At 54.7% G+C, this 14625-nt stretch overlaps 8 protein-coding genes across 8 annotated transcripts; 5 read left to right on the forward strand and 3 right to left on the reverse strand.

The window, feature by feature from the left end:
• The first annotated feature begins 219 nt into the window (after positions 1-219).
• Positions 220-905, forward strand: QC763_119345 (uncharacterized protein). Its single transcript, XM_062908521.1, has 2 exons — positions 220-339; positions 440-905. The coding sequence occupies exons 1-2, from the start codon at positions 319-321 to the stop codon at positions 662-664; spliced, it is 246 nt and encodes an 81-aa protein (XP_062771629.1). The 5' UTR covers positions 220-318; the 3' UTR covers positions 665-905.
• Positions 906-1356: 451 nt separating this feature from the next.
• rad16 (DNA repair protein RAD16) lies at positions 1357-5564 on the reverse strand (the record flags this gene model as incomplete). Its single annotated transcript, XM_062908522.1, is given in 6 exon segments — positions 1357-4140; positions 4200-4475; positions 4592-4914; positions 4920-5167; positions 5210-5340; positions 5425-5564. Coding segments are annotated over 2 exon segments (2841 nt in total). The 5' UTR covers positions 4257-4475; positions 4592-4914; positions 4920-5167; positions 5210-5340; positions 5425-5564.
• On the forward strand, positions 4378-5235 carry QC763_119355 (uncharacterized protein). Its single transcript, XM_062908523.1, has 2 exons — positions 4378-4871; positions 4938-5235. The coding sequence occupies exons 1-2, from the start codon at positions 4812-4814 to the stop codon at positions 5085-5087; spliced, it is 210 nt and encodes a 69-aa protein (XP_062771631.1). The 5' UTR covers positions 4378-4811; the 3' UTR covers positions 5088-5235.
• On the forward strand, positions 5470-8621 carry QC763_119360 (uncharacterized protein). Its single transcript, XM_062908524.1, has 3 exons — positions 5470-6339; positions 6405-8199; positions 8260-8621. The coding sequence occupies exons 1-3, from the start codon at positions 6130-6132 to the stop codon at positions 8289-8291; spliced, it is 2037 nt and encodes a 678-aa protein (XP_062771632.1). The 5' UTR covers positions 5470-6129; the 3' UTR covers positions 8292-8621.
• Positions 8622-8824: 203 nt separating this feature from the next.
• TIF11 (Translation initiation factor 1A) lies at positions 8825-10113 on the reverse strand. The gene is made up of 4 exons (XM_062908525.1): positions 9825-10113; positions 9655-9745; positions 9357-9514; positions 8825-9292 (listed from the first exon to the last, which is right to left on the reverse strand). The coding sequence occupies exons 1-4, from the start codon at positions 9881-9883 to the stop codon at positions 9127-9129; spliced, it is 474 nt and encodes a 157-aa protein (XP_062771633.1). The 5' UTR covers positions 9884-10113; the 3' UTR covers positions 8825-9126.
• A 315-nt stretch (positions 10114-10428) lies between these two features.
• Positions 10429-11199, forward strand: QC763_119380 (uncharacterized protein; the record flags this gene model as incomplete). The annotated part of the gene is made up of 1 exon (XM_062908526.1): positions 10429-11199. One exon carries the CDS (start codon positions 10429-10431, stop codon positions 11197-11199), a length of 771 nt encoding a protein of 256 aa, XP_062771634.1.
• A 139-nt stretch (positions 11200-11338) lies between these two features.
• QC763_119390 (uncharacterized protein) lies at positions 11339-14142 on the forward strand (the record flags this gene model as incomplete). The annotated part of the gene is made up of 2 exons (XM_062908527.1): positions 11339-11581; positions 11645-14142. The coding sequence occupies 2 exons, from the start codon at positions 11339-11341 to the stop codon at positions 12839-12841; spliced, it is 1440 nt and encodes a 479-aa protein (XP_062771635.1). The 3' UTR covers positions 12842-14142.
• On the reverse strand, positions 12874-14187 carry QC763_119400 (uncharacterized protein). Its single transcript, XM_062908528.1, has 2 exons — positions 13410-14187; positions 12874-13353 (listed from the first exon to the last, which is right to left on the reverse strand). The coding sequence occupies exons 1-2, from the start codon at positions 13856-13858 to the stop codon at positions 13023-13025; spliced, it is 780 nt and encodes a 259-aa protein (XP_062771636.1). The 5' UTR covers positions 13859-14187; the 3' UTR covers positions 12874-13022.
• Positions 14188-14625: the final 438 nt, after the last annotated feature.

Below are 14625 nucleotides of genomic sequence, written 5' to 3' on the forward strand. Positions count from 1 at the left end.
GCCAGCCCAGCCAGCAGGAGCAGACAGAACAGGACAGGAACAGGTTATGGACGGAGGAGACGTATGTGGTAGTGGCTGCTAGAAAACTGTGTTCAAAGAAAAGGAACCAAGTCGTGGGGAAAGTTTGGTATATTATCTTGCCATCCCACCACCAGAGTTTGATTCCGTTTTTTTCTTTCTTTCATCAGCATCAACAAACACAACACAACAACACACAAATACAAAGTATTTGCTTGCGGCTTCAAGTAAACCACCACCACTTTACCACAAACAAACAATCACAAATCAAACCAAACCAAACCAAACCAACCAGTCAAAATGGGCGCCGTCGTCTCTTGCGTATGTCACCTCCTCCTCCTCCTCCTCCTCCTCCACCACCACCACCACCACCACCACCTTCTTTCATCACTAGCGACTGGTAACTAACCGATTGAAACAGATCCAGAGTGCTCTCCGCACCATCGGCCGCACTATCATGGCCATCATCAACGGCATCGGCAACATCATCATGGCCATCGTCAACGGCATCATCAACTTCCTCGGCATCATCGTCGGCTTCCTCACCTGCAACACCTGCGGCGGTCGCCGTCGCCACGGTGGCACCACCACCCGCAAGAGCAGAGGGTTTGGGAGGAGGAGACATGGGACTACTGCTGCCATTTAAGTCCCATCAACACAGCCGCAGCTCATGATTGATGGGAAAGGGGATGATTTCTTTTGTTATCGATGAATGGGATATGAACTGGTGTTTTTTCTCTTTTGCAAAGCGACGGAGTGGAGGATAATGAATAAAGATACCCAAATACCCAGACTGCGTTTCTTACGCGGGAGCAGTCAGGAGGGGAGGCGAGGAGAAGGGGAGGAGGAAGGGCACTGCGTTTTGATGGGGGTTACCTACTAGATAATACATCTTTCATACGGCATACTCTTGGAATGATTTTTGTGTTTGTGTTACTTGATATGTTGAATGTCAAACCGACAACCAAATCACATTGGTTGGGCGACTATAGTGTTCAGTTCTCAAATATGGAAGAGCTGAACACTATACACAAGAGCAACTTCTCAACCTACTTCCTAATGCGATTCGTGGGAGGGATTGGCGCAAAGTGGTAACTGGGGGTGAGGGGGGGGGGCTCAGAATCTGCTGCGCTTCAGGTCAACCCCGAGGGTAAGCCCCCTCTGGCTGGAAAGCGAATGACGCAGAGGCGCGGGGAAAGGCGCACAGGTTCAAGCCACATATGTGCAAGTTACATGGCCAACAAACATTTTTTTTTTATTTTTTTTTTTTATTTTTTTATGCATCTACCTCCCACCTCATACCACATATCGACACATCTACACCCTCCTCTCAGTCACTTAACTATCCTCCAACAAATCCCTCCCAAAGAACCTCTCTATCTGCCTGCCCGCCTCCTTCCCAACAAGCGCACTCAGCTCCTCAACCGTCGCGTTCGCAACCTCCTTTATATTCTCCATCTTGGCCGTAATATTCCCAATATTCTTCGGCGTGACCCCGGGCACAGCGGCCAGCATCTCCCCCGGCTCCGGGTTGAAAGCCGCCCCTTGCCCCTGCTGGCTCCCCTCGACATCATCCCCGTCATTCAACCCTGCCCTGACCGCGGCAATCGGATCAGGCTCCTTCTCTTGACTCTTTAGCCGTTCGAAAATCTCTGCTGTTTCGTACGGGCTTGAGCTCCAGATTATTCTTAGCTTGGGGAAGGCCAACGTCAACAACACAATCTTGGACTGGAGGTCCTTCTCGCCTGCGTTGGCCGAGTGGAGGGAGGAGATGCTTCCTGACAGGTCGGCGAATGGTTCGAGGGTGAAGGATTTGTTTTGGTCGAATTCGATGAGCAGCATAGGGTTTTGGTAGTGTTGGAACATGGTCTCGCATTGCGAGTAGAGCCTTCCGTTGGAGAAGGAGGAGATGAGATCCGAGACCGATTTTCGTTCTATGCAGATGTTGGGGGAGAGGATGTAATCTCCTACTGTCAACATGCACGGCACGATGACCATCGACCGGCCGTGGAGCAGGGACGGCAAAGAAGAGCGGAATTCACGAACATCGACCACCACTCGGGGCGGCTCAGCGGTGGCGGTGGAGAGCTTCCCGCCGCCGGCGATGCGGGTGTTGATTGTGCGGAGGAAGGCTTCTTGGGGGTCTTCGGTGGAGGAGTCGACTGTCATTACCAGGGACATGGAGGCGCGCTCTTTGATGAGTTTGGTGAAGTTGTCTTTCTCTCGGCGGACGGTGGAGAGGTAGCGTTGTTCTTCGACCGAGCCGCCGTAGTAGAGGAAGTAGACCCTGACGTTTCGATCGTTATGGCTGGAGCGGTAGACTTCCACTCGGCGGATGAAGGAGGCGTCGGGTTCGTACATGATGATGTACTTGGGTTTGACTTCTTCCAGCACGTGCTCGTCCTGATCGCCGTCGTAGGCGTGGATGACGACGAGATCTTGCATGTCATAGAGCTGATAGTAGTCGTCCATGTCTTCCAACGGGTCAGCCATGACGAGGTCATCTTTCTGGTTGGCTTCCGCTTCGGTAATGTCAATCTGCCCCATCAGCTCGGCGACCTCATTAGGCTTCTCAAAGTACTGCGGGATGCTGCCATTCTCTAGACGGCTCGAGCCAGAGCCTACCGCTCCACCACCGCGGACCCGACGTCTCTTGTTGGATGGTGCCCGGCTTTTGGACTGCGCAAGACGGGGGTCAACGGCACCACTAAGCGCCTTTTGATTCTCCGCGAACAGCGTGGCGCTGACCTGGGCAAACTCCCTCTTCCACTTGAGATAGTTGCGCAGCTTCTTGCGCATCATGTAGGCGGCTGAAGGCTTGTCCTCTTCTGGATCGTAGACCTCCTCAATGCGCTTCGCAGTCCTCGGCTTGACGTGCATGGTCTGAAGATAGTCGCGGAGCTGGCGGCATGTGTTCGTGTCCGAGCACATGATTAGAATGGTGCCGTTGGAATCGTCACGGGCCTGCTGCTCAAAGAAAAGGTCACGGTCTATCTCTTCTAGCACATCGGCCAATACTGACCACTTTGGCTGTTCTTCGAGTACAGGTTGCAGAGAATCAATGCTGGAGTCTGCCTTCGCTTTCTGGGTGCTGGCATAAACCCTCTTCTTGGCAGTGTCAAAGATGGTCTGGGCTGCATCGAGAAAGAGCCACGGAGACTGGGTCTGTCTTGTCGATCCAGGGGGTGGCGAGTGAGCAGCATGAATGGTATCGAGCTGCTGAAGAAAAGAGACCGCATCGAGGGCCAAGACTGAGTGCAGCATACCCCTGAGTACAGTCAAATCGCCCACAATCTGCTTTGTTTTCCAGCTGACCCGGTGCCAATTAGGATCGAGCTGTCTGCGGACAAGAACGTCAAAGTTCTTGAGAAGAGCGCTGTCGAGGTTCCAGTCTTCCATCTCAAGCCCCGTGTTGCCCTTCTTCAGCTCATGAATACTGACTTCGACACATTCCATGATGGCCACCTGAATCTCACGCATTGCGTTGGTCATTGGCACCTCCAACTCAATGACCTCGGCTTTCTTCTTCCCCTCGAGTGCCTGCGCGACGTGGACATGAAAACGTGGCCACAAAGATGCTTTGCGTAAAAACAAGTTCCTCATCATGGTAGCCAAGGGCGAAAAGCCGGTCGTGAACGGGTCTGGGTTGTCGGAGAACGCCTTTAGAAAGCCGACCTTGTTCTTTTGGCGGTATATCCTGATGATGAAGGCCTCTAACGAAGTGGCAACAGCCTTGTCGGCGTGAAGAACGAGCATGCCGGTGATGGTTTCCGGATTTAGGAGACCGGTCAACATATCGACGACCAAGATACGTGATGTGACGCTGAAAATACCACCACCAGCATACATCTTCTCTCGAGCACCCACGCTCGTGTAGTCGGTGTTGACCACGGCGAGGCCCCTGGCCTTGGGTGACATACTGATGGCGGCATGCTCGGCGAGCGCTTCACCGATCCAGGCATTTTCCCTGTCTTCGGCATTGACGATGACAATCAGGTTGTTTCCTGCAGCATCATAGGAGTGAAGGAGGTTCGTGATAAGGCGCATGAGACCGAGACCTCGGGCCAGAACCACCAGTTCATCTTCTTTGCGGAGCTCCTCAAACAGCTTCTGCTGGTATACCTAACACATGGAGACGGGAGTTAGCAAACAGCTGTGGATGCAACTCAAGAGAGACGCACTAAGGGCAGTGAGAGCTTCACAGGCTGCACAGGCTGGGGGGTGCTGGCAGAAGACATGCGGGGCGCCTTCACTGACTTGCTGTGTTCAGTCTGGAGTTCTTCTCACACCGCTTCAAACAACATCGTCGTGACCATGAGATGGCACCACAAGCTGAGGTGTCATGCATCCAGGCTGTGTGGATGAGAGGAATGGTGAGTTTTGATGTGGTTGGTAACACAAAGGCACGCACGTAACCCTGGACCGTTTGTTAGTACAGGAACCCCCGTATCGCTCAACTGGGCACTAACTCATTAGCGGACCGCGCCCCAAAGACACCCGCCAAAGGCCGCTCCAACCCGTGACCCTCGACGTCATTGTCCCCCAGCAAGATCCAAAGTGTGATGATACGTACCGGTTCAGGGAAATCTCCTTAAAAGGCAAAGCAAAGGCTCTCCTCCTTCTACTCGCAACTCTCCTCTTTCTTTTCTTCATCAAGTCACACAAAAACCTAACGATTCCACAAAAGATATCATTCTCAACCCTCAAAGAACCCCTCTGCCCCACCTACACACCCCCTGCAACTGCAACATCACCAACCAACTGCACGTCACCGCGCCAAACAAACAACCACCATGTCTGAGTCCAACAAGAAGTTCTCCATCCAGCCCATCGATGAGCAGGAGCAAGATAAGGTAGGCAGACCGCGGTCTTCCACCATCTCGATATGGCATGGGACTGACCTGACACTGTGTGAAAAGGGCACCTTCCAGAAGCTCAGCGAGGAGACCAAGAAAGTCCTAGAAGCTCACTCGGCCAACCCTGGACCTGTCATCAGTGATAACTTCAATGCTCAGGAGGAGGGGACCAAGGAGGAGCGTCATGAGAAGGCAAAGGACCTCAACAACTGAATGGACTAGACCATCATCTTCCTAGTTTTTTCATTTTTCCATGGCCGACTCTTGGACGGATCCCTGACCGGGCTGTATTACTATGCGTGTATTAGTTTTAATGACGAACCTGACGAGCCTACAATAACTATGAATTGTCCACTGTGTGTGCTTATGTTTCCGTCGGAATATCGTTCCTAAATGTGTGACCTCTTCAGATATGTATGTATGTATGGCTGACAAGGAACTCACTCAACCAGCTTCTTGGTAACGGCCGGTCGCTGATCACTTGAAGCCATGAGCCCACCAGCATGTGAGTTCTCAAACTACCGTTTGGCAGGTCATGTACAGAAAACAGCTGGGGATCGCGCTTCAGATGCCAGAAAAATACAAAAACTGAGGATTTGAACTCTTTTTTCTCAAATGCGTAAAGGCGGCGCTCAAAGAGCCAAAGAGACCTCGCCTAGGAGTCGACGAATCGTTGGTGAGCTGTGGCGGTGTTTAATCTTATTCCTGCTCCCCTCATTGTGGCTGACCCGTAGTGCCATGCCGTTCCAGAAAGAGACCGCTGGACATCTGCAAGGGTTCCCTGAATCAGCAGCCTGGTGATGCAAGCAAACGTTTAATGAATCTCCCCAGTCAGCAGCAGCCTTTCCAGAATCATCATCACGAACCCGACGTATCCGCCCTCCGTCTTGCCATTGCTCTGAACGCTCTGGGTACCGTTCCTACCAGCAAACAGCCACTGCATCCGCACTGCATCCGCACTGCACCGGGCACCTCGCTCTCCGCCGCGCACTCGCTGACGACAACGGAGGACGGTAGCGCCGAGTTTCTATGTGCCTTATTAGCGCCTCGCTGCGTCTATCAGGCTATCAGTCACCAGCCAACCCACCCAACCACTGGACAACAACGACCGCTGCCTGCGAGATTCACAACCTGTTGATGTTGAGCCTACAGGGACAATAATTTCTGGGCTATCTTTTCAGACTCCCTCCAAGCCGAAGGCCGCACGGAATCACCGACCACCACCGCCGCCCGACCTTCCCCCTTTTCCCCCGCGATGCCCTCAATCTTGAATGACGACGACAAGGAGACCGTCAAGCGCCATGTGCCCAAGCAAACCAACAAAATCCACGCCGTTGCCATTGCTCGCCTCTACGTAGCGTATCCCAATCGGTCGAAATGGACATACACGGGGTTACAGGGTGCTGTGGTGCTGGCGAATGACCTGGTCGGCAACACGTACTGGTTGAAGATGGTGGACATCTCGGTAGGCAATTCTTGGGACTTGTGGCACAATGGTATTGCTGGTTCACCTTGCTAACGGCTGGACAGCCCGGAAACCGAGGTGTCATTTGGGATCAAGAGATATTCGACACATGGAGTTACAACCAAGACCGTGTCTTTTTTCATACGTTTGAGTTGGAAGAGTGTTTGGCGGGGCTGTCCTTTGTGGACGAGAAGGAGGCCAAACAGTTCTTGAAGAAGATGAATGACCGGGAGAAGAACGCGAGCAAGGCCACGCTGAAGACACCGTTTGGAGGCTCGGCGCAAGCTGCCCCGCACAAGCATCACCATGGTCTGCTTGGGGGTCTCTTCGGTCACCGTCACTCGTCCGCTCCCACTCCGCCCGAATCGCCACGTGCCCCTGCCGCTTCGACGCGAGATAGCAGATCCGGGAGCGTCAACGGGTACAATGCGCCGCCTGTTTTGGCACCGGCCCGCTCTGCCTTTGCTACCCTGGACGCCTTCGACCCGCTATGGAGAGAACATTTCGGAGACGATTTGAAGGCACAGGGTCTTACCGACGACTTTATCCAGGACAACCAGGACTTCATCATTGATTTCCTCAAGGAACAGCAGGCAAGCCAGGCCAGTCAACCAGTCTCGGCGCCCCCTCCCCCACCACCTCCAGTCAATGGATCAGGGGCAGGACTGAGGGCGCCTCCTCCGCCACCTCCTCCGGCAGGGCGCCCCGAGGCCCCCTCGGCACCACCAGCGCCCCCGGCCCCGAGAAGAGGAGCAGCGCCACCTCCCCCGCCGGCTCCGAGAAGGTCAGCCAATAAACTGGATGCGCCAGCCGAGCGCGAGCCAACACCACCGCGAGAAGACACCCCCCCTCTTCCCTCCCGACCAAAATTCGCTGTTCCCCCGCCCATCGCGGACGCTGGCAAGTTTGCGCGTATCGAGCCGGTTCGATCTGTGCCGGCACCTCCAGCTCCCGGACCCCCACCGCCGCCTCGGCCACCAAAGACACCGATCGAAGATGGCGAACCGTCACACCGACATGCCGTCCCTCCACCCTTTGCTGGACAGCGGAGCGTTCCTCCTCCTCCCCCGAGTCGCGGCACTGTGCCTCCCGCTCCACCGTCGAGAAATGCGGCACCAGTGCACGCCCCGCCTCCACCTCTGCCTCCCAAGGCCCCGGCTTCGAGCGCGCCTCCTCTTCCACCGATGAACTCTCGACCACCTCCTTCATTGCCGGTTAGAAGCCCAGCTCCCCCTCTGCCATCATCCAACGCACCTCCTCCACCACCGCTTCCAGCTTCGAATGCGCCCCCGCCTCCTCCTCTACCTTCCTCACACGCACCTCCCCCTCCACCCTTGCCTTCGTCACACGCACCCCCTCCCCCTCCTCTTCCGGCATCCAGCGCACCCCCGGCACCACCCCTCCCCCCATCGGGCGGTGCTCCTCCCCCACCACCACCTCCCCCTCCCCCTCCAGGACCAGGAATGGGCGGTATTGCCCCCCCACCTCCCCCTCCGCCTCCTCCGGCAGGAGGTATCCCCCCTCCTCCTCCTCCGCCTCCTCCCCCCCCCAACCGAGACTCGGGGTACTCGTCCAGCGTGCCCGCCGCACCCGCCCTTTCCTCTGGCGATCCAGGACGTGGCGCCTTGTTGGATGGTATTCGTGGTGCTGGCGGTATTAAGGCACTCAAAAAAGTGGATCGGAGCCAGATTCGGGATCGATCTGGAGCCCAAGTTCCCGGGAATGATACGGGCCCTCATGGGAGTGGTCTTCCGCCTGCGGGAGTCGGGGCTGCTGCTGCTGGGGGTGCGGCAGGTGGTGGGATGGCTGATGCTTTGGCGCTAGCGTTGGAAAAGAGGAAGAACAAAGTTAGCAAGAGTGGTAAGTTTCCCTTGATCATGAAATGTTTATGTTTCGGGCGGTTGCTGACCATGTGAGTAGATGATGAGGATGACGGGGATGACTGGGATTAAGTGTGAGGATTTGTGGAAGAAGAGGCTGCGTTGAGAGTTTGGTGAGAAGGGTAGTCTGACATGAAGGGAAAGAGTAGACGGAGAAGTTTGTATGGCTGGTTCAAGCGAGTTTTGCAAGGAGTAGGAGAAAGGGGTCGGGAGTTTGAGAAAGAGAGGGTACTTTGAGATGGCATCACGAGGTCCAAGGATGTTCACAAAAGCGAAGAAAAGGGAAGGGATATGTAGAGCTAGGGGAAATAGGCAAGATAGGAAAAGAGTCATTCTGAATTCGTAGTTTGAAAAGAGCATTACATGCCACTCTTGCGAGCGGTTCGGGCATGTCTCCTTTGGCCCCCTCCCAAGCAAAATATCACCGGTACATTAAATAAGATGGACCTGAAAACGATGGTATGTTGATTCAGAACTATTTTGCCAGCCCAGGCAGTCTATTTCCCACGCTTTTGACCGATGCAAAAAAAAAAAAAAAAAAAAAAAATAATCAACACAAAAGTGTAAGCAAAAACAACACAAGGCACAAAAAAGTTTCTTTATCATCAAATCCATTACTCGAGAAAGATCCAGCCCATGACGTCTCTCCCATCACGGAGCCATCTCCCCTCCCACCCCTCTCCTCCGCTATCAACAACTTTTCCACAATTTGCAACAGGACTAACACCAACTGTCGGGGACCTTGGCTTGTGTTACCAACGAACCAAGGTTTGAGAGAGAAGACAGTTTTGTGCTTCCCCAACCCTTTTGAGACCAAAAAGTAGGAAAGGGTGCGCCCCACCGCAGAGTGTGAAATGCTACGTGACGTTTGCGCTGATATCTGGCGAGATTTCTCGGCTGAGGTTTCTCAAATGTCATCAATCTCGATATCCTTGCTGGCGCCCGCAGCGCCGCCCTCGTCGTCGCTGTCACGGTCCTCGTCGAACTCAAAGCCGCAGTCGCCATCCTCGCCGGGGCCGAAGGTGTCGGTCTCGTTGATCTTGGCGGTGTCTGGGAGCTCGCCGTAGGCCTTGCTGGGGGGTTGTTAGTAGGCTGCGGGTGATCGAGAGCGAGCAGACAAGGGGGGAGAAAACGTACAGAGAACGAGCCTCGTCGGCGGAGTACTTGAGGATAACGTCACCCTTCTCATCCTGGTACTCGCGGAGCGAGACGAGGATGATGTCGCCGTTGTTGATCCAGATCTTTTTCCTGAGCTTGCCGCGGATGAGACCGAGACGCTTGACACCGTCGAAGCACTGTCGCAAGAGTCAGTTTTGCTGCTTCCACAACTCGGCCGGTCGAGCGGGCTGGCTGGATTCGGATCCGAGCCAGGAGGGGGATGGGGGGAAATGGGAAAGCGAGATGTGTGGGTGAACTGGTGTTGGTAGTTGCTTACCATAGCCTCGAGTCTGCCGTTGCCCAACATCTTCAGGACCTGGGCGTATTCTTGCCCGTCCTCCTTGAATGTGAGTTCGCGCTTCTCATTGCTGCGATGCGATTAAGATGTCAGTGGGCTGCTTGATGGGCGCGCGCAACAAGGAAAAGGATGGAGGGGCAGACACGCACTCGTTCTCGTTCTTTCCTCTACGTCTGTTTTTGCCTCCCTTTCCCTTGTTCTTGGGCATGTTGGCTGTTCTAAGCGCTTAGGCTGGACGACTCGATATGTGATGGGGGTATTGGGTGTTGCGGTCGAGTTCTCGGCGAAGCAAGAACTTTTTGGTTGTTTTTGGGCTGGCAAATTGCTGCAGCGATGGCCGATGCTTTTGGGAGTGAAGGGAAGCGCTGGGCAGGAGAGAGGGGCAGTGGCAGGCGGTTTATACCAATAGGCCTTGTTTTTCAGTTTGCCGCTGATTGGGTGTGTGCACTGTAATAAGTGGGGGCCAACAGTGGCGCTTGTAGGAAATTGTTGCCATTTGTGGCTCGCATCTCTTCTTTTTTGACCATTTTGAAACACAAGAGGCTCCCAACCCATCCGCTGCAGACAATACCTCCTACCAACAATGTCTACCGGCACGAGCGCTGTGTAGCTGGGGACAGGCACTGAGCCGGAGGTGAATGCCCTTTGTGAGCGGAGCAATATCTGCCCCTCCCAGAGTCTCTTCGCTTCCCGAGGGAAAGTCAGCCACAGCCACCAGTGACTCGACTCCTCCTCATCCATCGCTCTCTCAGCATGGAGCGGGCAATGTGCCGCGCCGCCTCGACTCACCACAAGGCTCTCATCCCACCATTGCTGTCTAAAGCTTACAACACACGACCGGCCGCAAAATCATGGAAACCTTCAGTCTTCAGGCAGGCCAACCTGCCCATAGCACTCAGCTGGGACCCAAGCCAACCAGTCAAAGATTTCGCCGCGGCACACAAGATCGAATCTAGCGAGGCCGTGAAGACCATCCCTAAGCAAACCAGACTCACCATCCTGCGTGTTCAAGCTTGCCGAAGGCATGCTTTTGACCATCAGCATGAACCATACCTGCAGCCCCAAGAACATCCTCTGACCAAGAAGATCCTCTGGCGCTGTTATGAGTGGAAGCTCAATAGGCCTCTCTGGCTTTACGCAACCGCAACTACTAATGATGGTAGTACTGTGGTGATGCGCCGCCAGGCCGAGTGCAGGACACTGGCCGCCATCAAGGCTGTTATCAAAGCCAGTGGCTTTGATTCAGATGGGACAGCGCTGGACGGGAGCGGTAGAGTTCTCTACGGTACCATAAATCTGGTAATATGGTCACCAAAGACACTACTGAACTTCGAATGGAACGACTTGGTCGAGTATCTGGCCGGGTTGGTCAAGACTCAGATTCTGCCAAGCTATGTCAAGATGCCTGGATCCCCGCGCATGGAATCTCAAAGACCACAGACACAGGTCCCGAAGCCACAAACTCAGAGGCCTAATTCTCAAAGGCCCAGGGGTAGAAAGCCAGAGGGATTCACCATCGTGTAGTTGTGTACAAAAGTGTATTATAGCTGAAAGTTGGAGCTCGGTGGGATCTGTGCGAGTGGCTTCGAGATGCCAAGCCACAAGGTGAGCTTTTGGGGCTTAGCGTCAATATGAACGTCAAAGGTGGAACTCGACGACACTTATGCAAGTCCGCCTGGAGCTTCCAGAGCTTCCCCAAACCTCAATCGCAACATCGTCGTCCGAGGCATCCCAGCATTACAAGCCGCCCGCGATTGGAAGCCGTATAGCTTCAGATACAACACTACGCCAGTCTATTATCTCCCCGCGTGCAAGTAACTCACAAGCCGCAATCATGCTTGTCTCTCTCACAGTCGGCAAGGTCGACGCCGGCGTCACTGTCCTTCTGACCCCTGACAAGCGACTGGTACTTACCACGCCTTCTGCAACCCTCCTACTCCCCAGTTCCCGAGCTGACCCATACCCCAAGATCGAATTCCCCTCCATTCTTCTTCCTCCCGACATCTCCTCCGGCTCCATAGTCGACATCAACGTTGCGCGCAACAAGGCCTCCGAAGCCCACGCCGAGCGCGCCTTCCGTTCTCTCCAAGACTCGATCCTCTCCTCCTTCGGCGCCGACGCGCCCTCCCCACCCGTCCTCCGCTGCCGCAACGCGACCCAGACCAGTGTTGTTCTAGAATGGGATCCTATCCACCTCGCTACTGCCGATTTAATCTCGCTGGCTCTCTACCGGAACGGCCAGAAAGCCGGCAACATCCCCAAGCCCCTCGAAATGCATTCTACCAAGATCAGCGGCCTGGCGGTCGACACCGAGTACACCTTCCACCTCGTCCTTCGCACCACGGCCGGGACGTTTGCCAGTCAGCGCGTGACGGTCCGGACGCATAAGATGACTGATTTGAGCGGTATCACCATCACGTTGGGCATTCTCCCCGCGGTGGTGAAGGAGGGGTTGACGGCGGCGGTGGAAAGGATCGGGGCCAAGATTGTGGATGGGGTTAGGATAGACACCACGCACTTTGTTACCACGGAGGGCAGGGGAATACAGTGGGAGAAGGCCAACGAGATGAATATCCCGGTCGTGAGGCCCGAGTGGGTGGATGCTTGCGAGAGAGGAGGGAGGATTTTGGGGGTGACCAAGTTTTATTTGGATGCCGCGAGGGTTGGGCCAGGGAGTTACGAGACGCCCCTCTCGGTGACGGCGCCGAGCCCGGTGCCGAAGCAGCCTGAGCCACAGCAGCAGAAGGATTTGCCTCCTCAGCCACCGGCTGCTGAACCTGCCGTGGCGACGACCGGTGTGCCCTCTGGAGAGGAGGCGAAGGAACAGGGAGGTGGTGTTGAGTCTGGCTCCAGTGATGGCGAAGAAGACCAGGAGGGTGATGCTGGAAAGGATGAGGAGAACGATGCGGAGCCCGGGTACAAGGCGCTGTCGGGGGAGCAAGATCATAAAGAGCTCCCTTCACACCCCAAGCAACCCACTGTTGAAGAAGGTGACAACAACAACAACGACGACGACGACGACGACGATGATGATGATGATGATGATGGGAGTAATAAAGGCGAGGACAGAAAAGGCAGCAGTAGCGCCGACGAGAAAGGAGGAGAGAAAGACGCGGGAAAGAAATCCCCAGGTGACGGAGCGTCCTTTCAGGATGTCGCTCTTTAAGTTTCTGTTTCGTGGCATCCAACAACAAGCGAGCCGTTTGTCGCTGGTTACTTTTCTCATGTATAGACGTACTGCTTCTAGCTAAGCGCTGCTTGGGGCGCTGTATGGAGGTATTACACAAAAGCACAAGCTCAGGCAGTTTTTGTTTCTATCAAAGCGTATCTCGATTTACTACCACACATCAAGGGGGCACCTCCTCTCCTTTCCAGTCCCAGATTTTGCCTCGCTGTGATGGGTTTAAGGAAGTGATCACGTTCCAGAGCTTTTCGGCTGCGTCGTCTGGGGACAAGAGGTTTGCTTCGGGGACGCCGGACCAAAATCCGCGGGAGAGGTCGGTCTTGACGGTGCCCGGGTGGTAGCCTACCGCCATGCATTTGGAGGCTGACTTTTGCTGGAGCTCGAGGTCGAGGGTTTTGACGGCCGAGTTGAGGGCTGATTTGGAAAGACGGTAGGAGTACCAGCCTCCGAGGCGGTTGTCGGTCATGCTGCCTACTCGCGCCGAGACAGACAACCTGCCACGCCTGTTTAAGAAAGAGATTGAGGTTACGGGATAAGGGGGAGGACGAACCAAGTTGCGTGGGGCGGTAGACCTTCTGTGGGCTCGAGAGAGGCGGATCTCTTTGGGAGAAAAGGGACGAAGTGCTTCATTAAGAGGACTGGGCCGAGGGTGTTTACCCTCAGCGTTTCGAGGAGGCTGGGCTCGGTGATTTGGGAGATGGATTTCTCGGGGGGGTTGAGGAGGATGCCGGGGAGGGTGAGGGCCAGGTGGAGGTGGTGGGTTTTGGGCGGGAACAGCTCCCGGGCTTTTTCGGCGGCGGATTGGATGGCTGATTCATCTTTTACGTCTAGGTTTACGACGTGGAGGCGGTCTGATTTGGGATAGGAGGGGGGGAGGTTGGGGGAGCGGGTGGTGGTTAGGATGGGGATTGTGGAGGGGGTGGTGCGGAGGAGGTGGTGGAGGAGGGAGTGGGAGATGCCGCGGGTTGAGGGGGTGAGGAGGATCCAAGGTTTGGACATGGCGACAAGTTTGGTGATACTGATGGGAAGAGTGTTGGGATGGTGATGGTTTGTGAATGGATTCCTGATGGGGTGAGGTTGCCAACAAAGCCATGTGCGTCATTCAATGGGCGGTTGAAGCCGTTGGATGAGGCGGCTCGATCTGAACCCCTGCCAAGATTTTACCGGATCATGTTGAGGTGAAAGTCGTCAACGCCGACATACTCATCAAGGCAGTGTGTCAACTATGGCTCTTTAAATACTGAAGGGGCATTGCAAGCAGCCCGGGGGTAACTCGAAATATAACCTGTTGATGCGGTTGGCAGATGGGTACAAAATATAGACTGGCAGCACAGAATCGGCACCTATTCTTCTGTGGGCATCTCACCAAAACTCTCCATCACCAGCTGTGCGTTAATTGCACTGTTATAAGACAACCCACTTGTTATTAGCGTGTATCTCTCTAATGACCAAGTAGCCAGTTACAGTAGTATCAAACAACTTTGACCTGTAATTCTCTGCGATGGCAACAGATCGCAATGGTATCATCTTTCCTAATATGGCCACTCAACAGAAGATGTCCCTTATCCCACTGCCCTTCGCATTACCGAGCCTGGCAAGCCCGTCTTGAAAGCTTTTCATGACCCTATTGCGTGCTTCCAACTGCCTGTTTACCTCCCTCACTTCAGTCTGCACATCAATGGCCCAAGGATCGAAAGCATCCCTCCACCGCTTCCATCCCCGTCCCCTTTACCTCTTCCTCTTGGATAGCTCTCTGCTGTGAACAG

This window comes from Podospora pseudopauciseta, chromosome 1 (assembly GCF_035222475.1).
Source record: "Podospora pseudopauciseta strain CBS 411.78 chromosome 1, whole genome shotgun sequence".
Lineage (NCBI taxonomy): Eukaryota > Fungi > Ascomycota > Sordariomycetes > Sordariales > Podosporaceae > Podospora > Podospora pseudopauciseta.

Bases quoted from the DNA above. Each gene is read 5' to 3' on its own strand.
- QC763_119345 (XM_062908521.1), top strand. From the start codon at position 319: ATGGGCGCCGTCGTCTCTTGC. The intron at 340-439 runs GTATGTCACCTC...CGATTGAAACAG, and splicing joins TGGGCGCCGTCGTCTCTTGC to ATCCAGAGTGCTCTCCGCAC.
- QC763_119355 (XM_062908523.1), top strand. From the start codon at position 4,812: ATGTCTGAGTCCAACAAGAAGTTCTCCATCCAGCCCATCGATGAGCAG. The intron at 4,872-4,937 runs GTAGGCAGACCG...CTGTGTGAAAAG, and splicing joins ATGAGCAGGAGCAAGATAAG to GGCACCTTCCAGAAGCTCAG.
- QC763_119360 (XM_062908524.1), top strand. From the start codon at position 6,130: ATGCCCTCAATCTTGAATGACGACGACAAGGAGACCGTCAAGCGCCAT. The intron at 6,340-6,404 runs GTAGGCAATTCT...ACGGCTGGACAG, and splicing joins TGAAGATGGTGGACATCTCG to CCCGGAAACCGAGGTGTCAT. The intron at 8,200-8,259 runs GTAAGTTTCCCT...CCATGTGAGTAG, and splicing joins GAACAAAGTTAGCAAGAGTG to ATGATGAGGATGACGGGGAT.
- TIF11 (XM_062908525.1), bottom strand. From the start codon at position 9,883: ATGCCCAAGAACAAGGGAAAGGGAGGCAAAAACAGACGTAGAGGAAAG. The intron at 9,746-9,824 runs GTGCGTGTCTGC...ATCGCATCGCAG, and splicing joins AGAGGAAAGAACGAGAACGA to CAATGAGAAGCGCGAACTCA. The intron at 9,515-9,654 runs GTAAGCAACTAC...CTCTTGCGACAG, and splicing joins ACGGCAGACTCGAGGCTATG to TGCTTCGACGGTGTCAAGCG.
- QC763_119400 (XM_062908528.1), bottom strand. From the start codon at position 13,858: ATGTCCAAACCTTGGATCCTCCTCACCCCCTCAACCCGCGGCATCTCC. The intron at 13,354-13,409 runs GTTCGTCCTCCC...CAGGCGTGGCAG, and splicing joins CTACCGCCCCACGCAACTTG to GTTGTCTGTCTCGGCGCGAG.